The 26409-nt window shown below is 35.6% G+C and overlaps 1 protein-coding gene across 4 annotated transcripts in view; it reads left to right on the forward strand.

Annotated features, from left to right (window-relative positions):
• The first annotated feature begins 1696 nt into the window (after positions 1-1696).
• Positions 1697-26409, forward strand: part of LOC129902407 (uncharacterized) — a 49102-nt gene continuing 24389 nt past the window's right edge. For 3 of the 4 annotated variants that reach the window (XR_008770095.1, XM_055977634.1, XM_055977635.1), the window contains exons 1-13: positions 1697-1899; positions 1979-2075; positions 2183-2236; positions 2503-2561; positions 2689-2722; positions 5535-5607; positions 6101-6192; positions 11214-11288; positions 11486-11577; positions 15312-15441; positions 15578-15667; positions 16047-16112; positions 20833-20924. Coding sequence is in view for 3 of the 4 variants with exons in the window: in XM_055977634.1 (XP_055833609.1) it covers positions 1850-1899; positions 1979-2075; positions 2183-2236; positions 2503-2561; positions 2689-2722; positions 5535-5607; positions 6101-6192; positions 11214-11288; positions 11486-11577; positions 15312-15441; positions 15578-15667; positions 16047-16112; positions 20833-20924 (1004 nt within the window). In the remaining variant the exon portion in view is untranslated. Of the gene's footprint in view, positions 1900-1978; positions 2076-2182; positions 2237-2502; positions 2562-2688; positions 2723-5534; positions 5608-6100; positions 6193-11213; positions 11289-11485; positions 11578-15311; positions 15442-15577; positions 15668-16046; positions 16113-20832; positions 20925-26409 lie in introns of those variants that run through there. The other variant, XM_055977636.1, reaches the window with a different exon arrangement.

A 26409-nucleotide genomic window follows, 5' to 3' on the forward strand; every position in this document is an offset into this window, starting at 1 on the left:
CAATATTGATACATATTTATACATGATTTATACAATATCGATACACTACAAAATTATTTATATAATATTGATACATTACATAACTATTTATAAAAAATCGATACATTACATATACACTACATAATTGTTTGTATATTATATATACATGTTTTTACACTATTTATATAATATTAATAGATGGAGAAAAATTCCATGAAAAAAGTTTTGAAAAAAAGAGAATATTTTTTATTTAGAAAAATGCACCAAAAATAAGAAACAACAGCAAAATAATTTTTATTTTTTTAAAAAAAATCAACATTGCAGAGCAAAAATGAAAAAGAAAAGGAAAGAAAGCCAAAAAACCCTAATGGCATTGGGCCGAATTTGAGTTTTGTAGTGTTCAGCCCATGACCTTTTTTGGCTATTTTTTGTATAAATAAAATATGGCTATATGTCTAATAAGTTTATTGTATATATTTGTAATTGTCCCTATTTAAAATAACTTATAAGCCGAAAGCAGCTTATAAGTCCCAAAAAAATAAGTTGGGATACACAATTTGGCTTATAAGCTGCTTCCAGCTTAAAAGTTGTTCTAGAGCCCGTTTGGATGGACTTAAAAAAAATAACTTTTATATATGAAGTGCTTTTAGAACTTTGAAGTGTTGAAAGTTATTTTTATAAATAAGCAGTTGAATGTTTGGATAAAAGTGCGTAAATGAGAAAAATAATGTGAATTTTAGGGTTAAAAGAATAAAAAAAGTAGTTTGGGAATTTAATTAAAATATAAGGAATATAAAAGTAACTTTTATGGTCAAAGAAAATGACTTTAAGCACTTAGAAAAAAAAAGTTAGGAATCCTAACTTTTCATTTTTGACCGACTTTAAGAACTTTATGGCTTAAAGTTAGCATTAGGCAAACACGTTCAAAAGCTAAAAAAGAGTTTTAAGTTGGTTTTGACCAACTTAAAGCCCATCCAAACGGGCTCTTAGATAAGTTAAACCAAACAAGCACTAAGATGAAGAAAAACAATTATTTCCTACTTAATTATTAGTTAAAGTGATTTTAAAAGAAAAGAAATAAAATTACGATTTTTTAAAAGTAATAATTTAAAATGTGTTTTGAAAAGGAAAAATTACACCTAATAGACCAATTGTGAAATTATTTACCAAATTTGGATCCAATCCAAACTATTTATCTTTAATAGACTCAGGACCCAAACTATTTACCCTCTTACCCCACTTTTTTCCTTTTAATTTCGCGCATGACGTTATGCTGACATCAGCATCACTGCTCCTAAATATATTTTGATGGTATCAAGCAATTTATCAAGAAGTTTCTTCTTGATACCATCAGAGTATAATCGTATCAAGAAGGAAGAGATAATGCTTCAACGAAACTGCTTAATACCATCAGAGTATATTATATACTCTGATGGTATCAAATGTGCGAAATAGTTAAAAATAAGGGGTACGAAAGTAATGGGATATCCAATAATAAATAGTTTCCTTTTTAGGGTATAACAATAATTATCACTTTTAAAAAAATATTTATTAGAAAAATAACATTTTTGGATCTAATTATTAATGATAGAGTTATTTTTGGGTCAAATTATTAGCACAAATATATTTTTAGACAAAATTATTAACTAATAACATATTTATTTAGTTTCACATAATTCAAGAACATTTTTGGAATTTTAGTTGATTTTAACCAAAATTTACCCATGATTCATGAACCCCTTCACAGCGGCGGAAGAAATGAGGACACAAAATAAATTTCCTTGGCGGGAAAATCCACCAGTTTTCTGTCTCTTTTGAATCAATTGCCTATCATCTCTTCTAAACTGAACAAAATTACCGATACAGGGGTATGGACAAATATATGGTTCCCTCTCCCATAAACCCTAAACCCAATAAGAGGTAACCTTTTTTTTTTTTCTAACTCTTTACATTGGTAAAATTTTCAAGATAGAAAAAGGTATAATCTACTTGATTTTAGGTCACAATGGAAGAGAAGTCTACTGGAATTGAATGGAAAATTTGATCAAAAGTACCAGCATGATGTTTCTGGGTTACTCATGCAATCTTATTCAGAGGTAACTTATGCATTTATATATACGTTTTTCTTTTTCAATTTTGACTTTGGTTGCTCAATTGTGTTGTAACTTTCTTTTTTGGTTCATTTCTTTCTTTATATTTGAAGGTTATGGTATTACCTCATACTTATCACATCCATGGAGCTCCTTGTCAAACACATGTACTGCTAATCTATGCCTTTCTCTTTCCAATTGTTTTGCTAGATTCTTGGTAAATTTGAAAAATATAAGATCATTTTCTCTTGTATGAACTAAATTTCGTTAGTTTGGATTAGGAAAGTTTGCTACTTTATGGCTTTACACCATTTTCCTTGATTTTGAAGGGAAACTTTGCACCACAGTAGTAATTTAGATGTGACGGTTTTTCCTTTTCTGGTTATATATCTTTAATTTGTTCTTCCTCATTTATTCTTACGTGAGGTTCCAGGTGAACTGGTTTGTTGGTGGAGCTGGTGGTTCTAACTATAGTCAAAATCTGTTAGGCGGGTACTGTGGTCTTTTAATTTGTTTCAATTTATTTGGTTGTTGATTGGAAGCAGCTAAATTATTACTGGTGTCTGAGTTTTGTCTTGTCGACGGCTCCTCTCTTGATTTCATGTCCTTCTGTTTTCAGAGAGGGTATCTCGGCTTTGGAATTTGATAAAAAGGTAACTGCTGGATTACTAATCTCTAGAACTTGTTCTGAAGCATTGCTATTTCTTTCTTTATCAAGTTTGTTGTGTTCTTCCTCTTTTTGGAAATTTTTGGCTGCTATCTTTTTCCAGCTCCCATAGGTAATTGTATATTGTCCTATGAGCCCGTTTGGATTGGCTTTAAGTTGGTCAAAACCAACTTAAAACCCCTTTTTAGCTTTTGGAAGTGTTTGCCTAATGCTGACTTTAAGCCATAAAGTTCTTAAACTCAGTCAAAAATGAAAAGTTAGGATTCCTAACTTTTTTTTCCAAAGTGCTTAAAGTCATTTTCTTTGACCATGGAAATTACTTTTATATCCCTTATATTTTAACTAAATTCTCAAACTACCTTTTTTTATTCTTTTAACCCTAAAATTCACATCATAAGCACTTTTATCCAAACACTCAACTGCTTATTTATAAAAATAACTTTCAGCACTTCGAAGTTCTAAAAGCACTTCATACATAAAAGCTACTTTTTTTAAGTCCATCCAAACGGGCTCTATAACTGCATTTTTTTTTTGATAATGTCAATTTTTTTTTCATATTGATATTGACCTATAACTGCATTATCAAATGGTTGATTTGTTCATTGCTTCTATATTGTGGGACTAGATTAGATGTCAATATCGATTAGAAGTCTGAAGCTACTATAAAACATAAAGTAATCTGGAAGTTCTTCAAGAAATAACATTATGTTGGCTAAATGGAAGTAAAACAGGCTTTCATAATGCACTTCTTCATACATTGTGAATACAAATTAGGTGTTAGATCAACATAACTTGTGTATTCCTGCTAAAAGTTAGAGATATGATTTGTTTTATGCTAGTTATTGAATAGTTCAGTCAGTTTTATTGATTTTATGTGGAATGGTAGGAATACCAAAAAATGGATCTTTGGGTTTTCATCTATAACTGTCTCCAGAATATGCCAAACTCTACCTTGATTGCTGAGTATGAGAAAAAGCCACTTGGATGTCAGGACTCTACATAAATTGGTCACTCAACTATGTTTGTGCATGCCCTTGATGGTCCATTATCCTTACCACAAAGACAACACACCATCTGTTTGCTTTTTAGAGACTATTCATTTATTCATTACTTTTTTATTCTTTCAAACACAGAATTGTGTTTATCGTCTTCAAACAGTTTTTCTTAACCATAGTCCTTCCCTTCTTTAATAAGCAATAGGAACCTAATAACTCAGTCAGAATTTTTGTTCTATTTTTTTCTTTTGCTCATTGAGCAACACTCTGGATGCCTTTTCCCATGAAGATGCCTATTATACTGGGAGATGCTTTACTCCCGGGAAGCAACAATACCATTCTTTTGGAGGAAGGCTAGTTCGTGTTAGTAGTGTGTTAGATGGTATTCCAACATACCAGATGTCCTTGCTACTACTCCTGCCTGTATAGAGAAGAAGATTGACAAGATAAGGAGATATTTTTGTGGGAGGGCAGTGCTTAGAACAAGAAGTTTCATTTGGTTAAGTGGAGTACAATAATCAGACACAAGGAAGAAGGGGGCTTCGGAGTTAGGAATTTAAAAGTTCATAACCAAAGTTTGCTTTGCAGATGGGTATGGAGACTCAACGATGGAAAGGTAGCCCCTTGGAAATCTGTGGTGGAGATTAAATATGGAAGAGAAGAGTTTTGGGCTCCTAAGGCTGTGAATACACCTTACAGAGTAGCTGTGTGAATACAGATAGTTTCTGAGGAGAATTCATCAAGAATGTCAGCATTGTAGTTGGTAATGGGAAGAGAGTTAGGCTGTGGAAGGGCAATCGGGATGGTACTGAACTGCTAAAAGGGCAATATCCTTGCTTTTACAGTACAGTAAATAACACAGATGTGCTAATGACTGATGTCTTTAATGAAGATAGCTGGAATTTTCAGTTCAGGGGGAATTTCTGTGATTCGAAATGCATAAGGTGGACCTATTTTTGTTAAAAAGTATTCAGTGAAGATAAATCAGGGGAGGGAAGATGTATTGTGCTGGAATCCTAGTTAGAAGGAGCTTTTCTGCCAACTCTTACTATAGAGAACTCATTAATTAAGACACTGAATTGGGATCTTTGCGGCCTTGGAAGTTGATTTGGAAACCCTTTGCACCAACTAAAAAGGTTCGTTTTGATTGGGTGGTGGTCCATGATGCATGGATGTCACAGGAGAATTTGAGGAAAAGAGGCTTTAAACTTTGTAGCAGATGCTATCTATGTGAACACTTGTGAATCTGTTAATCTTCTTTTTCTGCATTATAATTACACATGTCAGATTTGGACCTTGCGTATAGAAATTTTTGGTGTGCAATGTGCTATTCCTGGAAATTTCAGAAGTTTGTTATGATGCTGGAAGTCTGTTTGTGTGGCAGGGAAATTTCAGAAGAATATCTGGTTGACCATTCCGTTATGCGTAGCATGGAAAAACTGGATTTAGAGGAATAGGAGTTTTTTTGATGGCAAAAGGAGTAACTCAAGTAGTGAATTGTAGACACACTCAAAATATGTTTTACTGGAAGAATGGAAACTCTGTTTTTAATTTTCAGGATATGCTATACTTGTTAAATTTTATAGGGATTTAATGTGATCTAGTCCATCTCTTTGTATTTTGCTGCAGTACCTCCTTGATACTGTTATTTAATAAAATCTTGCCTTATCAAAAAGAAAAAAACTTATCATTTACACTTGGTTCAGGATTACCTTATTATTGCCCACGGTCCCTTCTCTTAGTTTAAGTTGCTCAGTCTGTGCTTCAATTCTTCATATTTTACCGCATCTTCATTTTTGGCAGGGTATATATCTAGCATCAGTGACTAAATCAGGTTGCTTAACTGTGCATGACTACGAGAGTCTCTATTGTAATGGTAAGGGGTATAAGTTTCGTCATCATGTCTAACTATCCTAAGTTCTTGTTCCTGAGAATTTGTTGTATAATCATTCTGATTATATTAATAGGAAGAACTATAATATCCTTGCAATTATCTATGAGATAATAGTTTTCAATTGGTATCAAATTCTTAAAACTATACTCATCCTCTAATAATAACTAAAACCACTTATTGGCCTTTATTATAAAATAAATAAGCATGTTACCATTGGGTGGGTATTCCTGCTAAAACTTTCGACTCTGGTATTCCAACCATGGGAAGATCTTTCGAAACTTAACTCAGCCCCAACCATCTGAAGTTGTCTAATGAAACAGGACTAATCTTTTCCCCTAGCGAACCTGCCTTCGATGATGTGATCTTGGACTATTGAAAGACCAAACTAGACAAGTCCAACATGCTTGCCTTTTGATGTAGTTTATTGTTGAGCTTCTTCTTATACAATGTTTTGGAATTTGAAAACTTCATATAGGTTCAAAAGAAGATGAAACAAAGCAGTTGCTGCACATTTCTACTGGTCAACAACTTGATGTTGTTCGATGGAATGTTTCCAATCAAGATGAGGTTTGAACACTTTCCCACAGCAAGATCTAATGCAATTAAAAAAATTAGTCTTTATATAGTATGATAACTTAAATATCATGATCTGAAGTTTTCATGTAAGTTGGTGCTATAAGCAAATTTGGTGAATGACTAGTGCATTAATTAGAAAATGAGAAAATAACACAAACTCGAGTAGCAGTGGATCAGTTACCAAGATTCTTGGTAGGAAGCTAAGAACAAACTAACAGTCTTAGCAAAACATAAAAGAAAGACAACCCAAAAGCAAAACAGGAAACCTCCATATTATAATTCCTTAGACCTTTCTTAAAATAAAGCTAAACTTCAAAGAGTACCTTTTTCTTAAGTCTATGTTACATGAAGTTTTAGTTTTGTGGATGTAAGTTGAACGACCATGATGTGGTTAATAGGTACTTCATACGGATCTTTAACAACACCAAAAACTTGCTAATGGTTGAAGCTACTTTTGTTAGATTCACCCAACCGATGTGGTAGTTACAACCTAGTCCATGTAATGTAAATCTAAAGTAAAAGCTCGTTGAAGACTATTGCTAACCTCTAGAAATAAGAATGCCTAAGTCTTCATAGACAAACTGATAGTTAGGCCTCATTTATTTTATTAAGATTAATACGTCTGAATCTGAATACATATTTGAATATTAAGATATGCATTGGATTTAGATATCTGGATCTGAATACACATCTGAATATTAAAATGTTGTATTAAGATTTGAACACTAAAGAATTCAAACTATCGCACGATCTAAGACGTTACAGAAGGTCATTTTCCTATAATGTACCAACAACCTCCCAATTAGAAGTGGTTCACATCCATAAGTAGGACTCTACTAGACACAACTTTATAGACTCCCTAGGATACATGAACCTAGGCTTTGATACCAAATTTATCATGCCCCAACTTTGAGAAGCGTACCAACATCTGGTGCCTTAACTCGATCGAGTGGACTAGCTCTACATGAATCAGATACCATGATATGATGTGTAACACAAGAGAGATGATAAGATGTAAAAGCATGGCATTTTATAAAGGAGATTCTTTTTTACACAATGAGGGACTTAGTTCCCAAAACACGAGTCTAGACAGAAGTAGACACAAGGAGTAAGCCAAAATATACATCACTACGTGAAATTGACATATGTAGAGCTGTCAAAACGGGCCAGCCCAGCCCTCGGGGGCCATGATATTTGATGGGCTAGGACGGCCAGCCCTTCATTTGAAAGGGCCTTAAAGTGGCTAGCCCAATCCAACCCTAGAAGAGCCACAAGTTGGGACGGGCTAGCCCTTCATTTAAAAGGGCCTTATAATGGCCAACCCAACCCAACCCTAGGAGGGCCACGAGTTAGGAGGGGCCAACCCTTTACTTTTTTCATTTTTAGTGATTTTTTTCTTTTCGATCTAAATTCAACTTAAATTCTGCCAATATATTAACATGTCTAACAAGGTTATGTGAAAGTACATAACAATTACAATCACAGCATACATATGATTAATGGTGCTTCAAATTACAACCCTATATTTGAAATATATAACATCAAGAAAATGAGAAGATTTTTAAATCAAATGTGGCAAACAGTTTTGTTGTTTCAATAATTCTAGATAAAAATCTAGCTAAAAATGTTAAAAGAAAAATATATTAATGTTTTTTGACAAATAAATAAGTAAAGGAATCTTGAAAAAACAAACTTGTAAACTGAAGAACACATACGGCTGAAAACTTTGGTTAGCGATACTTAGAATATTTTGTTAAGTAAAATCAGAGAACTAATTAATCGTGCAAGCCATAAAAAGGTTCAACCAAGTATAAATAGTGTTAACTAACCAAGTCTTAGGTCCGACTAAATAGAAAATAAATTAATAAGTAAGCTTCTGAGAAAAATTTCAAGCACTTATTACGTATCCAACACGAATATATCGTCTTTTTCAAGAACATTTGAAACCGCTTGTGAGAAAGTTGTCTTAACATCTTCATCTTCATCTACAATTCATATGCAGTGTTATTTAGTTAAACATTAACAAATAAGTAAGCTTTAAAACTAATAATATCAAATTCACATTAAAAAAATATTACCACTTTGAGTTTGGGTAAATTCGTGCAACCAATTTCGAGTAACAACAAGTGTTTGGAGTTCTATACTTGGTGAGACCATGACCACCAATGCTGAATGTTGATTCCGATGCTACGATATTAATCAGAATACTAAGTAGGCACTTGACCATGTTTCGTTGTGAAATTTGAAAAAAAGTAGCTTTTATTTTCAAAGTGAAAAATGATATTTGAAAATAAAGTACATCACGTGCCATCACCAAATGGTCGGGATATTTACTGGAATGATCCTTCCAATACATGATAACATCCATTTCTCCAAATTTCTCAATATCAAGCTTTGGTTCCTCAAAATAAAGATCCAATTCTGATTTTCGATCATTAGAAGCAGATTCATTCTCAAATGCCTTGAATTCCTATGAGGTTAAAAATACAATTCATATAACAACAATAAATAATTATAAGAAAAATACAAAAAGAAGAAGAAATATGAGATATATATAAATAAAAGTATTCAATTTACAACAAGATGAAATTACTTGCATCGAATATTCTTATTCCCTTTTCTTTGGGTTTACTTATATCTTCACTTGATGTAGTGAGAACACTAGAAGAAGTACTTGCGACATCTTGCTTGTTTTCTTAATGATCATAGAGCTTGTATAAATTACTCTTCACACCCCCTATCTATTCTTGGGCAGAAGTAGGATCAAACTTAAGAGTAACAAAACTTTAAAAGTTGTAACTGCATTCGAGGATCAAGAATTGCTCCAAATGCAAGTACTAAACTATACAAATTCAACATTTTTTAAAACTTTTCACACATTTTTGTAGCATTTCCTTTATAACATTATCCTCATTATTTAAATTCTCTTTGAGAATGCATTCAATTCTCCACGCTTGCATAAAATACTAGTTGGAGGTTGGGTAACTTGAACCGAAAATCAAGTTAGTTGTCTCATAAAAAGGCACCAAGAAATTTAACTCCAATGTGAGGTGGATACATACGACAGAAATTTAGAATTTTACAAACCAACCTTCAATTTTCATCAATAAATTGGGAAGTTCAACAAATATATCACTCAAAATTAGATGATGTCCAACAATTAGAAGTTGAACATATCCTATTAGAAATAATAGCTAAGGTTTGTTTCAATTTCTATTTCTCTCTAATATACACTTTCTTGACATTTGAAACAGAAGTGTTCGTAGAAGGCATCATAATATCTGGACTTATATTATTCACCCAAGCCTTAATTCCATCATATTCAACAAAAAGTTACGACAAATTATGCTTATGATAGCTTCAACAAGCATTTCACGTTGTGTCCACTGATCAATTTTTCTAGACTGTATTTTACCTTCTTGATTAATGAACATTTAACCTAAATCATGAACTTTAAGCATTGGACATTTACCTTTATGGCGCTGCAAATGTGATGTCCTATAACTTTTACCTTGGTGACCAGGAGTTGAACCACACATAAATGGTGCCTTACACCCTTAACACACTGCCCTTTTAATTCCATCTTTAGCTCTACCAGGTCTTTTGAAGTAGCGCCAAACAACTAATGTTAACTTTTTTCTGATTGGTTCTGCAGGATCATTTATCTCAGTATTCTCACCATGTTCATGTGTGCTAGTTACATCCTCCATTGTGATCTTTCTGTAATGAAATACACAAGAATGAAAAAGTATTGGCAAAAAACTTGAAATTATATAAAATCTAAGCCTAACAGTGATAGTATAAGCTAAATAATATAATAATCTGTGATATGTTAGCCATGTACCCATGCAAGTGCAACTTATATTTCAAATTTTCTACTTGAGACATGGTATTTAAAATGCAAGATTCATTCAAAATATATTCATGTAGCATATATTTTATTATCATCATCAAGACTGCTATCCACATTTAAATCACATTGCTTTCGTCATATATTCACACACATACACACACAAATTTAGTATGAACGTCAAAACCTGCATTGTGAAATGCAACACCCCCGACAAAAGGGACGTGAGTACATATGGAATAGTACTGTACATAAAGCAGATAGAATGGCATATGGTAGGCAATAAGCATAAAGAAAGTACACGAAGTTGGAAATGAAAGCATACGATAACTAGAGGGCACCTTATAGGTTCATCATGCATATCTTTTATCATTAATCTTACTTTTATTCCTTAGCCTTTGGGATGTCATCATTTTCTTCTTTAACCATTTGGGACACTATCTGTCATATAGAGATGGAATACTATCTGCCGTATTCGGCCCTGGTCGCGAGGGCATAATATAGTCATGGGATGTTATCCGCCACATCCTGGCCTTCGTGCTTGGCACGAGCTTTAGTTATTAGTGCCATTCTTGTGATTTATAAACATTAGCCACTTTGGAAAATGGAAACATTATGCCTTACTTAGTCGTGAATATCATATTGGGCTAAAAGGTACCCATCTAGATACTCATGACATTAGACATTCAGATGTTGTAAAACAAATAGTCTTAATCATTAAGTGTTTAGATCTAGAGGCAACATCTTAATTATTCAGATGTGCATTCAGATGTCTTAATCTTAATGGAAACAAATGATGCCTAAGACTATGTTATAGATCTTAATCATTCAGATCTAGTCTGACCCATTAAATGATTGTAAAATTTTAAAAATAAATGCCCTTAATGATTAAGATTTGACCAAGAAATTAAACAAACTTAATGAATAAGATCTGAATGATTAAGATTAAGACCTTTATTAAGTGCAAACAAGTGAAGCCTTAGTTTCAACTGATCAGTTTTGTCGAACTTTGCACCACATGAAATGTGTACCTGATATGAAACTTCCCTTTAAGGTCTGTTTTTCTTCTGTCAAGTTGATTAGTTTTAGATCTTATTCTATCTGGTATATATGGCTTTTAGTTGGAATTTAGATTTAACACGTCTTATTTTCTCAAAATCAGGTTGCTTGCACATCTATGAAAAGTTCAGAAGTATGTATATTTGACATTGGTTATGTATCTTCAGAACCGGTTGAAGTAAGTACCATCTTCTGTCTAACTAGAGTTTCAAACAATTATATTTTGTTCTTCAAGAGAAAATGTAGAGTTGCTTCAAGCGTCGTAGTTATCTAAATTTTATCATTCACAAAGCCCAAAAGTGCAGATAAAGTGGTTAACTCAAAATGATTTGAAGCGAATTGTTGTTCTTTTACCGTTTGTTATTATTTGTGTAGGTCTTACGGAAAAGGCATATTATCTCTGTTCATGGATATAATGCTCATAAAGGTTTTTCTGATGTAGCATTTTGTTCCCATGATGACTCAAGGTCAGCAGAAAGTCTTCTTTTAGCAATTATTTCACTCTAGTTAATATGTTACTGAATTAACACTTCAGATCTTAAAATCATGATGACATGTCATGTCTAAAAGTCATTTATTAGCCCAATGCTGGCAAGATCTTGTTGTAATGCTACAGTTAGATACTGTTACTGAACAAGGTAATGGAGTAATTTTTTAAATCGTCAATTCCATAATGTGAGAGATACACATACATATACATTGAACTCTAATTAAGGAAAAAAATCAAAAGAAAATCCATGAATCCCTATATGTATGCTAGGCTTTGTACATTATACAAAAGGGTGTCTACATTCATTGTAGGGTGTCTAGATGCATTCTTAGCACTCCTAGCTTGTTACAACGATAATTAACTCAAGTTCCATTCAACGCCCTTTGTGAAAAAATCAACAAGTTGCTCTCTTGTCTCACGTATTCGGTGCCAGCTGTCTTCAATTCTACTAGACCAGTATCTTGGACAAACTCTTTAAAGTCTTTAACCTCCCTATCTTGTACAGTGGTGCCATTAATTCTATCATCAGCAGACACAATAGTATTGAAATCTCCCATGATCAATAAGCCCCTTTAGATCTTTCCAAAGAGCTTTTCTATCTTGAACAGTGTGAAGGCCATAGACAATGCTCAATCTAAAACTAGCTTGATTGTGGAGTAAAGTCAACTGTCCATGTATAAACTGTGTAAGCATCTCTGTCATTCTGAAATCAACCACATCCTGGTTCCACAACACCCAAATTCTCCCCCCGGGAGCCTCTTGGTAGTTAGCCACCCAACACCAGTTACCTACTAGTTTCTTTATAATTTTCAGAGCCTAAGGCTCTTTAACTCTATTCTCTATAACAGCAATATGACTACCTTCTGTGTCTTGCAAAAGCTAGTGAACCACTATGCTTACACTTTTTTTTGAAATCACACTATGCTTACACTTTATTGATACCCCTGACATTCAAGCACCTATATTTATGTAATGGAAAGAGGGGGGGGGGGGGGGTTCAGGTGCTTCATCACTCCACCTTAACTCCGGTTTGGCTTGGGAAGAAGTACGAGTATCACCCAGGACAATGAAAGCATTTGGGCTCCCCATTCCCTGCCACTGTGGAACAACACTTGGTTTAGCAGTTGATTTTCCTTTCACTGTTTGCTATTCCCCTTCAAGTACTTCAGTAGAGATAGATGTATTAGCAGTTTCTATACTACTATATGTGCCATCAGTAGGCAACTGAATCTTAAGTCTTACCTGGGTATCAATTGTATCATCTGTGCTAGGATATAAAACCTTGTTCACCTTTCATTCCTGCTTCTGTTGGACCCCTTGCTTTTTTTCCTATTGGTCTGCAGCCTGTGCAGCATTTTGTTTCATTCTCATTGCAGGGAAATAGTGGCCTGTTTGGCAGCATATTGGACTGTACAGTGGCCTCCAATCATAAAGCACAGTTTGATCCACTACCTTCCCAGTAGGATCACATACCTTAACAGAGCTGCGCAGAGTCCTAGTTACATCCATCTCAACTAGTATCTGAGCACAAGAGATCCTCTCAGCCTTAGTTGTACTATCATCGGCACAAAGTGGCCTCCCCAAGCCACTCCCTATCCTGCTAAGTGCCTCCTGGCTCCAGCCGTTTAGGGGAAGATTAGGAAGCTTCACCTACAGAGGAATGGTCTTTAAGACCTCCTCATTGAAGTTAAACTCACCTGTCCAGGCCTTTATGATCATGGGTATATTATTCAGTGTGTAAGGTTCAGAGAAGACCTCATCCCTCTCTTCAACAACAACAACATACCCAGTGAAATCCCACAAAGTGGGTCTAGGGAGGGTAGAGTGTACGCAAACCTTACCACTACCTCGTGGAAGTAGATAGGCTGTTTCCGAAAGACCCTCAGCTCAAGTGCATCAAACCCAAGTAAAAGAAGAAGAAAACAATAGAGAAATCATAGCGGTTAATAAGAAAAAATGTCTGCAAGATAGAGACAATAACAACAAAATAGTGTGATCATCGGAATACAATTAACAACATATGACAAGAACTACAAGGGTATGGCTAGTCCTACAACAGACACTAAACCTTCGCAAGGCAAGACAACACTTTACTCCTACTAACATTCTACCCTAATACGCGACCTCCACTGCTTCCTATCTAAAGTTATGTCCTCTGTAATATGAAGCTGTGGCATGTCTTGTCTAATCACCTCTCTCCAATACTTTTTCGGTCTACCCCTACCCCTCCGCATACCCTTTACACCCAACCTGTCGCACCTCCTCACTGTGGCGTCGACGCATCTCTTCTGCATATGCCCAAATCATCTCAGTCTCTCTTCCCTCATCTTGTCCTCCGCAGTTCTAACCCGAGTCTTGGTTCCATCATATATGTCATTTATCGCCCTAATATAAACCATCGGGTCACCTTTAGCCTCCAAACACCTCTAGAGGACATCCATCGGGACTCTGTCATAGGCCTTTTCAAGATCAATGAACACCATATATAAGTCCCTCTTCCTTCCCTTATATTTCTCCACTAGTCTCCACACAAAATGGATGGCTTCAGAAGTTGATTGCCCCGGCATGAATCCTAATTGATTCGCGCAAATGGACACCCTCTCCTCACCCTGATCTCCACCGCTCTCTCCAAGACCTTCATAGTTTGACTTAGCAATTTGATACCCCTGTAATTGTTACAGTTTTGGATATCACCCTTGTTCTTGTACAATAAAACCACTGTACTCCACCTCCATTCGTCGGTACTACTAAAATGAATCAAAAGAGCCATCAGTGTTGTACAATACTTTATCGACACAAAGTTCCACTGCATAGCAATTAACCTTTCTACTGATCCAATTGTTCATGTATTATCTACCACATGTAGTATGTAATCTTTGTCCCATTGCTGATTCCCATCTTCAAGTTCCTCCTTTAGTAGATGGACTATGATTTCACCTTCTTCGTTCACTGGTGGAATGTATGAGAGATTTATACCTTTCGAAGCGAGTTTGTTACCCACTACTAAACCAGCCCAAGTCCTCTCATTAGCATCTCGTGTAGTATCCCCATAGTTTCACAGTCTCGTCAGGTTTCGGGTCAACCTTTGGGGGTGAAGAGACCTAAGGTGGCTCCATTGGTACTGTTCCATTGGTCGATCCCGTCAAATTCACTGGCAGTAGGGTTCATCTTTCTGTTTTGTACTTGCACCTTGTTCACAGTTGGAGATGGTGGCGTTTTCCAGATCGTGCTGCTACTCGGTAAATTTGGCCATTGAACTCCTCGTCATCAAATTTATCCTGATTCTTCATGGTTTGTTTCACCTTGCCCGTACCAGGATCCTATGTCACAGGGTGCTCCTTTCGCTGACATCTTCCATCCGTTGCCGGCAATTTGTTGGTGATTTTCTTCGGTCGTCCCCGTGCCATCGGGGAGGTGCATAGGTTAGAGGCACCTAATGTGTGCCGAGAGAGAAAACCTATTCTCCCTCCATCCAATATTAATTGTCACATTTCTTGTTAGCCTATGTTTTCTAAATAATCATTTTTGTGTTTATTTTACATAGTTTTTCTTATAAGGTGCGACCTTTAAATTATATTTTTGTAACGTGATTTGTAGCTTATCTTTTCTGATTTTCGTTATAATTATAAAATAGTGTTTTAGGTTTGTAGTTCCATAACTTTTATATTTTGTTCTAGGCCCTAATGAATAGTGACATGCTTGCTTCAACAGGTTACTTGCTTCAGATGTCTCTGGTGTTATAAATATATGGGATAGAAGAGCCAGTGATCTTCCATGTCTTGAGCTAGCAACCAATTCTAGTAGTCCTCTTAACAGTATCATACTTAATGCAGATGATCAGGTTACGATTAAGATGGTTTCTTTTTGTTTTCTATCAACAGCTTCCATTTGCAAATGCATAGCCTTCAAAAAGTAATCTTCTTTTCTTCTTCCTAAAGACTGTAGCGTTATCGTTGGTTTCTCTTCTCAAATAGTAGGTTATTTTTGGAGCTAGCAAGCAGGGAACTATTTACATGTGGGATATTCGTGGTGGAAGATCGTCTGCAGCTTTCCAGAATAACAGAGTGGTACTAATATTATGTGTGTTTCTTTATGCTAGGCTTCCAATCATGATACATCATATAGGAAAATAGCTTGTTGCTTTGTTTTCCATGTCAGATTTAATAGTTGATCCTATTTTCTCTTCCATTGTGAGTTCTTGTGTCTTTTGTATATGAGGCCTTGAGCAAATATAATGAAATCTCTTCTTTCACTATTTTTAAGATAAAAGATATTAATAACTTTAGTCGATCGAAAGAAAAAAAAAAGGACCTTTGGTAGTTGATATCATGTGAATTATATTTACGCCATCAATAAGTAGAACATGAGAAAGTAACTGATCTTTGATTCCTGATGGCTTTGGTAAAATTCTCAATAGCGTCTAATAGAGAGGTTTTGGTTTTTCAGGTAAGTTATTCTCCTATGACAACAATTAAATTGGCATCTGAGATAGAGAGAATTGCTTCTTTGAAGGTATGTTAACTTGTAAGTCATGTTAAGTAGCCATTATCTCATTCTACAGTAATAACTATAGTGACATCATCTAATCTCTCCATTCTGCAATATATTGTAATTTATGATTCTTCTTGGTATACTTATTAGCATGCCAAGTAGGGCATTGAAGCTAGTATTTTACATGTCTAAGTACAGATAATCCTAATTATCTATTTTCCCAATATTCTTATTTGTTAGTTACCTTGTGAATATTCCTGAATATATGTGAATATAGTAGGTAATTTAATTTACTCCTATTGTAATTAGGTATTGAATTATATTGATTTTCTTTCCTTTTTAGGACTTGCACAACAACAACAACATACCCAGTGAAATCCCACAAGTGGAGTCTGGGGAGAGTAGAGTGTACGTAGACCTTATCACTACCTCATAGAGATAGAGAGGCTGTTTTCGAAAGACCCTTGACTCAAATATATCAGCCCCAAGTAAGAGAGAAAAACAATAGATATAGCATAGCGGCTAAAACGAAGAGCAATGTAAATTCTACAAGACAAAAACAATAATAGTAGCACAATAATGTGATAATCGAAAAGCAATAACAATGCAACTATAATGGCACGACTAGACCTATGACCAATCTTAAATCGTCACAAGGCAAGAGTTCCCTACTAGCCTTTTACCCTAATACGCGATTTACACTCTTTTTTATCTAAGGTCATGCCCTCGGTGATATGAAGTTGCGCCATATCGTGCCTAATCACCTCTTCCCAATATTTTTTCGGTCTACCCCTACCCCTCTGCGTAACCCCTAAATCCAACCGCTCGCACCTCCTAACTGGGGAGTTGACACACCTCCTCTGCACATGCCTAAACCATCTCAGTCTAGCTTCTCTCATTTTGTCTGCCCCACCTTCTCCCGAATAACCTCGTTCCTAATCTTGTCACTTTTAGTATGTCCACACATCCATCTCAACATTCTCATCTCCGCAACATGCATTTTCTGAACATGTGAGTTCTTGACTGGCCAACACTCCACCCCATATAACAAAGACGGTCTAACTACCATTCTGTAGAACTTACCTTTAAGTTTAGGTGGTACCTTCTTATTACACACGACTCCAGAGGCAAGCCTCCATTTAATCCATGCTGCCCAATGCAATGCGTGACATCATCATCAATGTCCCCACCATTCTAGATGACTGGTCCAAGATATTTAAAACTCTCTCTTAGGGATAGGTTGAGTGGGAAGCCTCACTTTCATGCCCTCATTGTCCATCACAACTTTGAATTTGCACTCCAAGTATTCTGTTTTGGTCCTACTCAATTTGAATCTTTTGGAGTCCAGAGTTTGTCCCCAAACCTCCTACCTATCATTAATTTTGTCCAGAGTCTCATCAATTAATTCTATGTCATTCGCAAATAGCATACACCATGAAACCTCCTCCTGAATACACCGTGTCAGCTCATTCATCACCTAGGTAAAAAGAAAAGGGCTCAACACAGATCTCTGATGTAGTCCCATCTCAATAGGAAAATACTTTGAGTCACCTCCCATCGTCACAACCCGAGTCTTGGCTCCATCATATATGTCCTTTATCGCCCTAATATACACCATCGAGACACCTTTAGCCTCCAGACACCTCTAGAGGACATCCCTCAGAATGTTTTCATAGGCCTTTTCAAGATCTATGAACAACATATGAAGATCCTTTCTTTCCCTAAATTTCTCCACCAGTCTCCGTATAAGATGGATTGCTTCAGTAGTCGACCGCCCCTGGCATGAATCAGAACTGATTCTCTGAAATTGACACTCCTCTCCTCACCCTCATCTCCACCACTCTCTCCCATATCTTCATAGTGTGGCTTAGCAATTTGATACCCTTATAATTATTACAGTTTTGAATATCACCCTTGTTTCTTGTACAATGGAACCATTGTACTCCACCTCTATTCTTCGGGCATCTTAGCTATCTTCAAAATAGCATTAAACAACCTAGTCAACCACTTCATACCTGCCTTGTCAGTGCTCTTGCAAAAAACCATCAAAATCTCATCGGGTCCGGTCGCTCTCCCCCTCCTCATCCTACTAATAGCACGTCTAACCTCCTTAACCCTAAAACACCTACAGTACCCAAAATCCCGAAGACTATGCTTTTTAGGACTTGTAAATATAGTTATTTAAACCCCAATAGCTTGAGGGGATAATCAAGCCGTGTTCCTCTCATTACTATAGGTGTACTTGGATTTTCTTTATGAAAGATCTTGTCCTTACACTACACAACAAAGAAAGGCCGCACAGAGCAAAAATAGGCATATTGTTGAGACTACATGCACCTTACACCTACAAGCAAATGTTCCATTGCACTTAGGGGGATATAGTACTCACATCTTGTTATCTGATTAATCGTATACCTTCCTATGTTTTCAAAATCAGGTTCCACACTCTGTTTTGTTTCCTTAGTCGACCTTGTTTCTCTTCTACCACGTGTCTTTGGGAGCACATGCTTTGTCCATATCCTCATTCCAGGAAAAGACAAATTGGCTCCTTGTGCTCTTAAATGTGTCTTTCTTGGTTATTTGAGGGCACTAAGGGATATCAATGCCTCTCACTGACCTCCAACGATACCTTATGTCTGCTGGTCAAACCTACTTTACATCCTCTTCTGTTGAACATCTAGGCATTTTTGAGGTTCTACTAGTTCCATCTTCCTCACCTCCACCTCCACCTCTATTGACTTATTCATCGCCGTCTGCGCTCCTCATCTGGTCCAGACAATTCACTCCGGCCACCAGAGTCCTTGTCTGCTGCAGACTTCTACATAGATTTTTCCTATATCCACTCAAAATGGTATTTGTTCTACTCATAACCCTCACCCTATCTATATTTGTTTGAGCTGTCATCGTTTTTCATTAGCCCATTCTACCTTTATATCATCATTATCATTTGTTTCTATTCCTAAGACTACAAGTAAAGTTCTTTTTCATCCAGACTAACAACAAGCTATGATTGAGGAGATGTCTGCCTTACACTCTAATGGTATTTGGAATCTCGTTCCTCTAATTCTGGGTAAGTCTAAAGTTGGTTGTCGTTGGGTATATATAGTGAAGGTTGGCTGTGATGGACAAGTTGATCTCCTAAAGGCTTGACTAGTCGCCAAGAGTTAAACATAGTTTTTTGGTCTTGACTATGGTGATACCTTCTCTCTTATGGCTAAGATTGCTTCAATCTGCTTCTTTTTATCTATGGTTGTTTTCGCCATTGGCCTCTCTACCAATTGGATATTTAAAATGCCTTTCTTAATGGGGATCTCGAAGATGAGGTATATATGGAGCAACCACTTGGTTTTGTTGCTCAGCAGGAATCTAGTTACATGATGTGCAGACTACGACGAGCACTTTATGGCCTGAAGTAGTCTCCTCAAGCATGGCTCGAGAAGTTTAGCATGGATATTAAGGTATTTGACATGGTACGTTACGAAGTGAAGCTAATCATTTGTGTTTTATCGTCACTCTGCTCTAGGTTTGTGCATGTACTTGGTAATTTACATTGATGACATAGTCATCACTGGTAACAATGACGAGGGAATTACTAAATTGAATCATCACCTTTTTCAACACTTTTAGACTAAGGATCTCGATCGATTGAGGTATTTCTTGGGCAGTGGGGTTACTCAATCCATATTAGGAATTGCCATTTCATGGAGGAAGTATGTACTTGATATTGTTGAAAAAATAGGGATGACAGATTGTAGGCCTATTGATACTCCAATGAATCCAAATGTTAAGCTCCTACTAGGTCAGGGGATCCCTTTAATGAGATATAGGAGGCTGATAGGAAAGTTGAACTATCTCACTGTGACTCGACTTGATATTGGCTTCCCGGTTAGTGTTGTAGGTCAGTTCTTGGATTCTCTTTGTGACAGTCATCGGAATGTAGTTATTCACATTCTTCGATACATAAAATCTGCTCTAGGGAAAGGACTACATTACGAAGACCAAGGATATGAGAAAATTGTTGAATATTCCGATGCAGCTTGGCAAGGTCATTCTCTAATGGATGATCCACTTCTGGATACTATGTTCTATTGGGGAAAAAATTGGTGTGTTGGAAAAGTAAGAAACAACATGTGGTTGCTAAATCTGTGCAGAGGCACAATATCAGGCTATGGTAGTAGTGATGGATCAAGCAACTTTTGAAGGAGCTGAAATTTGGAGAGATTAAAGGAATGAATCTTGTGTGCGATAATGAAGTTGCATTTTATATTGCATCGAATTTAGTGTTTCACGAGAGAAACAAACACATGGAGATTGGTTGTAATTTTGTCAGATAGAAGCTGCTACCTTCTGAGGAGATATAGTCACAAGGTTTGTGCGGTCAAATGATCAACTTACAACATATTCACCAAGTCCCTAGCCAGTCCCAAGACAAGTTATTTATGTAGCACGCTTGGTACATAAAATTTGTATGCACCAGCTTGAAGGGGAGTGTTAGAATCGTTATGAATATTCTAGAATATATGTAAATATAGTAGATACCTTAATTTATTCCTATTGTAATTAGGTATTGATTTCCTTTCATTTTTAAGACCTTTAAACGTAGTTATTTAAACCACAATAGCTTGAGGGAATAACCAACCGAGTTCCTCTCATCTTCTCTTCCGTTTTCCCATTATCTATGGTTTTCTCATAATTTACATAGATTTTCTATTACTAGCTTATTCAAGATATCATTTTGCAGGCTCAGTCAAATATAGTTTCGAAGGAAATACACTCCATTGACATAAATCCATCTTGTCAATATCAAATGGCATTTCATCTTGACGATGGTTGGTAAGTTGGAAAGGAAATGCATAGACATTCTTTCATATGATTTCTTGATGCCTTTTTACGCCCAGTGTGCTGAATTATTCGTTGCTTATTGGATGACTTTTCGCTGTTATTATTGGAATGCATTCTATTGATGTCAGGCCATGCACATACTTCCTTTTGTTTAACAGAAAAGATACTGGAATATTTTTGGTAGACTCTTGTTATGTAATGGTGGTGTCAATAAGATTATTTCAAACTTGAGGTGGAGTAGGAAACTCACCGAGTCATGAATCATGATCAAGGATTTTCACATGATCCATACACTTAGTATGCTTCCAAGGCTTTGACATTGTGGTTTTTCTGAGTAATCCTGCTTGAAAGTATCTGATTCATGACATTAGATTCTGAAGGAAATAATATCTGGTTTTTTTCATATTTTGTGAAAGAAGATATTAGCTCATAGCACAAGATATTCACATTCTAGGGAAAATTGTTATAGAGGGTAAAGAAGGTTAAAACATCCATTGCCAGCTAGAGCTTGCATGATATGTGTTGAGAATACAATTAAATAATAAAGTGAGCTCTCTCTAACAACTTAAGCTTTTAGATGAGATGGTCACACACTTCAACATGGTACCAAAGCAGATCGAATCTCACCGCCACCCATATCAAAAAGAATTTCCACATGCTTGGCCCATGAAAAAAGAATTAGACCTGCACGTGAGGGGAAGTGTTGAGAATACAATTAAATAAGGAAAGTATGCTCTCTCTAACAACTTAAGCTTTTATGGCTTAGCAAGTACCAACCCTTCACGTGGTCTCGTGGTTGTCACTTGTTAGAGCAGAAAAGCTTCCATCATGTAAGATGCATTATAGCATGTATTTACAGATACAAATACTTTGAAACGGTTTTAATTCAAGGACTAAATGCAATCAATTTTCATATCCTCTATGGTGTCCTTATAGTCATTGTAGACTACCAATGTGCCCCCTTAAGATTAAAGCAGTGTCTTGGATCTTTTGTTTCTTCTTTCTTTTCTTAATGGATATATGATGTTAAATCAAAATAGACCAGTAAATTTCCGGAAAGCCAAATACTATAAAAGAAGTAAAACAAAAGTGTATGGATGAACATTTATGTCAAATTTTGTTATCACTGTACAAACTTAGAATGACCAGACATATGATCGGTTATTCCTTATTAGGTGGTGAAGGAAAATATTTTATTCATAAACTCAAATAATTCTCCACTATATTCCACAATTTTCCTCTATTGAAAATAGCTAGCAACACCCCTATTTATAATAGTGAAAGACCTAGTTGAACTTGGACTAGAAAACTTATTCCTATATTATTGACTTAACATTCTATTTAGACATGAATTAAATAAATACCAAATCCTCAACAAATTTGTTTTCGTATTCCAACTTTGAATTATTATTCCAACATTCTCTCATAATTCAAAGTTGTATACTTTTGCCTTTTTTATTTCTTCTTGTTGTATTGGAGCACTTCTCTCCAATTTTCAATTGTTGAAGCACTTCTTTTCAACCTTCAATTGTTGGAGCACTTCTCTCCAACCTCCAATTGTTGGAGCACTTCTCTCCAACTTTTAGTTACTATTTTTCTTGGTTGTATTGGAGCACTTCTCTCCAACTTCAAATAGTTGATGCACTTTTCATCAATGTTCAATTGTTGGAGCACTTCTCTCCAACTTCCTGTTATTTTTTTTTCTTGGTTATGTTGGAGCACTTCTCTCCAATTTCTAATAGTTGATGCACTTCTCATCAACATTCAATTGTTGCAGCACTTCTTTTTAACCTTCTATTGTTGGAGCACTTCTCTCTAACTCTCGTTGATACACTTTGTTACTAACATCCAATTTTGTTGATTTACTTGTAATCCACTTTCAATATTTCTTTTTATGTCCTCTCTCTAATTTTAGAGAGGAATTTCTACAATATTTGTCATGTTTGCTTGTGCTTCTTTAAATTTGCAATGTTTTTGTTAGTTCTTCCATCCAACATGATTGTTTTTCATGCATATTGGCCCGATGTTTGTTAACATAATCATTGGCCAGACAGGTGACATAATGTGTAGAGTTGTCCGCCGGGAGTGGAAGCTTTTTGATTCTCTACCAAAATCATAGAAGTTTTGATACCAATTTGAAGGAAAATATTTTATTCATAAACTCAAATAATTCTTCACTATGTTTCACAATTTCTCTCTATTGAAAATAGCTAGCAACACCACTATTTATAATAGTGAAATACCTAATTTATAGGTTTAAAGAAGTGTAAATGAGCACAAGTACTGAAGAAGTTTTTCTTTAAAATTAGAGAGAGATGAACAAAAAATTTGAAAGTTGATTACAAGTGAATCATAAAATTGGATGCTAGTGACAAAGTGCATCAACGAGAGTTGGAGAGAAGTGCTCCAACAATTGAAGGTTGAAGAAAAGTGCTTGAATGTTGATGAGAAGTGCTCGTGGAGAACTATTTGAGTTTATGAAATATTTTCTTTCAAATTGGTATCAAAGCTTTTACAATCTTGGTAGGGATCAAAGAGTTTTTGTTGCTGGCGGTCGGTTCTAGACAATATGTGTCACTTGTCTTGCCAATGATTGCATTGACAAACGTCAGACCAATGATATATGCATGAAAAAATATCATGCTAGAAGGAAAGATTGACAAAAACATTGTAGATTTAAAGAAGTGCTTCAACAATTCAATGTTGTGAGAAGTGCATCAATTATTGGATGTTGGAGAGAATTGCTCCTACAAATCCAGAAAAATATAACTGGAAGGTTGAAGTGAAGTGCTTTAACAATTGAATGTTGAATAGAAGTGGATCAACTATTCGAAGTTGGAGTGAAGTGCTCCAACACAATCAAGAAAAAACATAAGTGGAAGTTGGAGAGAAGTTCTCCAACACAATCGAGAAAAAAAATAACTGAAAGTTGGAGAGAAGTGCTACAACAATTGAAGGTTGAAGAGAAGTAATTCAACAATTGAAGATTGTAAAGAAGTGCTCCAATAATACAACAATGATGACAAGAAAAAAGGCAAGAGTATACAACTTTGAATTACAGGACAGTGTTGGAATAATAATTCAAAGTTGGAATAGAAAACTAAATTTGTTTAGGATTTAGTATTTATTTAATTCATGTCTAAATAGGATGCTTTGCCTAAATAATATAGGAATAGGTTTTCTAGTCCTAGTGAAATTAGGTTTTGCACTATTATAAATAGGAGTGTTGCTAGCTATTTTTAATAGAGAGAAACATTGTGGAAAGTGCTAGTGAGAAATTGTGGAATATATTGGAATTATTTGAGTTTATGAATAAAATAATTTCCTTAAAAAAGAAAAAAACTAGAAGTTGGAGAGAAGTGCTCCAACAATTGAATGTTGATGAGAAGTGCATTAACTAGTTGGAGAGAAGTGCTCCAATACAACCAAGAAAAAAATAATTGGGAGTTGGAAAGAAGAGCTCCAACAATTGAAGGTTGAAGAGAAGTGCATCAACAATTGAAAGTTGGAGAGAAGTTCTCCAACAATTGAAGGTTGAAGAAAAGTGCTTTAACAATTGAATATTGTGAGAACTGCTACAATACAACAACAATGACGACAAGAAAAAGGTAGGGGTGTAAAACTGTCACAACCCAAAAACTGAAGTCACAATGGCAACACCCCAACCCAACCCGGTGTGTAAGTCGAAGAATCCAATTCAAGAATTATCTCAAATATTGTGGAAACGAAGATAAATACACATACGAGACTTCTAGAATGAAGTCAAGCCTTAAATAAAAAAAATGAAGGTACACTATGAAATAATCCCAAAACTTGGTATCTAAGCAATAAAGAGCATCTACTACATCACCGAAATCTTATATGCATCCCAAATCTTCCAAATAAAAGTAAAGACTTTAAATGATAGATGTAGTCTAATGGCAATTCGAAAAACAGGATCTCACCACAGCTTCGAAAATGACTCGATCCACTGGATCCGATCAACCGCCACGAGAAACACTCGAACTAGGATCTACACCAAAAATGTAACAGAAATAGGAGTGAGTACTATCCATATGTACTCAGTAGGCTTGACCGACTGAGCAGTGTTTTAAGAAGCGAGAAGCGGAAAAAAGCGACGAGGGCTCCCTTCATAGAAGAGAGAAGGGTGAAGCGAAGCACACGCTTTTTTCAGAAAAAACGCTATTTAGTATAAAAATAAAAAATATTAAATATGTATAGATAAATAATCAAGAACTCAATAGAGGTAACATATTAAGCAAATCTTTCAATTCTTAGATTAAAAAGTAAATAGATAGCAATAATCCTCACAATTCATAACAGTAACTCAATCACAGAAGTCAGAACAACAAAACAAAGGAAAAAAGAAATAGAGACAGAACAGAGCAGCTGGCTGCAAAACAAAAAAAACAGAGCATACACACAGCATTACAAACAGAGCATACTGAGAACCTCAAATCAGGAAAAAAAAGAACAAAATAACGCTACTTAAGTGGGCTTTGCCCCAACTACCGCTATCCTTCGGAAACCAAACAAGCTACCGAAGGAAAGGAATGCAGTCTCTCCCTTGAAAAGTAGCATTACAAAAAGAAAATTGAAAAAAAAACCTAGTTACCTTCAGCAATAGTCGCGCAGAAGATAAATAGAAAAAGAAGAAGAGAAAAAGAGAAAAAGAGAAGAAGAAGAGAAGAGAGGAGAGAAGAAGAGAAGAACTAACCTTCAGTAGCAGTCACAGCAGTAGTCGATAGGAGGGAAAATAATTGGAATAATTAACTGTAAGTATTTTTACAGAAATTAAAAAACACACCCTAGTAGCGCTTTATTTCAATTAAGCGAGCTTTTTCTCGCTTTTATAAAAAGCGCGCTTCTCTCTTCTACAAAGAAGAGCATACTTTTTCAATATCACCTCGCTTCAAGGCATTAGAGCGCTGGCTTGTCGCCTTGCTTCGCTTCTCGCTTTAAGCAACATCTGCCAGAATCAGGTCATCGACCCAATTCTGGCATTTATGGTGGTGGTTCAGTGCTTTTTAACAACACTGCGACTGAGTATAAAGTAGATAACCAAATATTTATAAAACAAACTACGAAATGCTTCCACCTGCATACAGAAAAGTCCCATATCGGCATTGATGCTGCAATTGTATGTATAACATCGTGAGTAAAGTAAATGAGTAAAGCTACACACAAATTTTCATATCAGGAAGCTAATTACATAAACAGACAAGGCTAGCCAATGCAATGCAATGACTTGATGATGTGGTGGGATCAAGGCTGTTGCACAACCTGTCGTATACACCTCATCAAGTTTTATCTCCCAAGATAAGGACCCATGGGGGACTCACTGTCCATATATCAAAATCTCATAATCTCAATATCTTATCCGTTTGCCACCTAGCTCGTGGTCCAGGGTTTCTAAGGTGTTTCACGTTCTTTCTCAAAATCCACATTTCTCAGATTTCCATGAACAATAATATAT

This window comes from Solanum dulcamara, chromosome 9 (assembly GCF_947179165.1).
Source record: "Solanum dulcamara chromosome 9, daSolDulc1.2, whole genome shotgun sequence".
Lineage (NCBI taxonomy): Eukaryota > Viridiplantae > Streptophyta > Magnoliopsida > Solanales > Solanaceae > Solanum > Solanum dulcamara.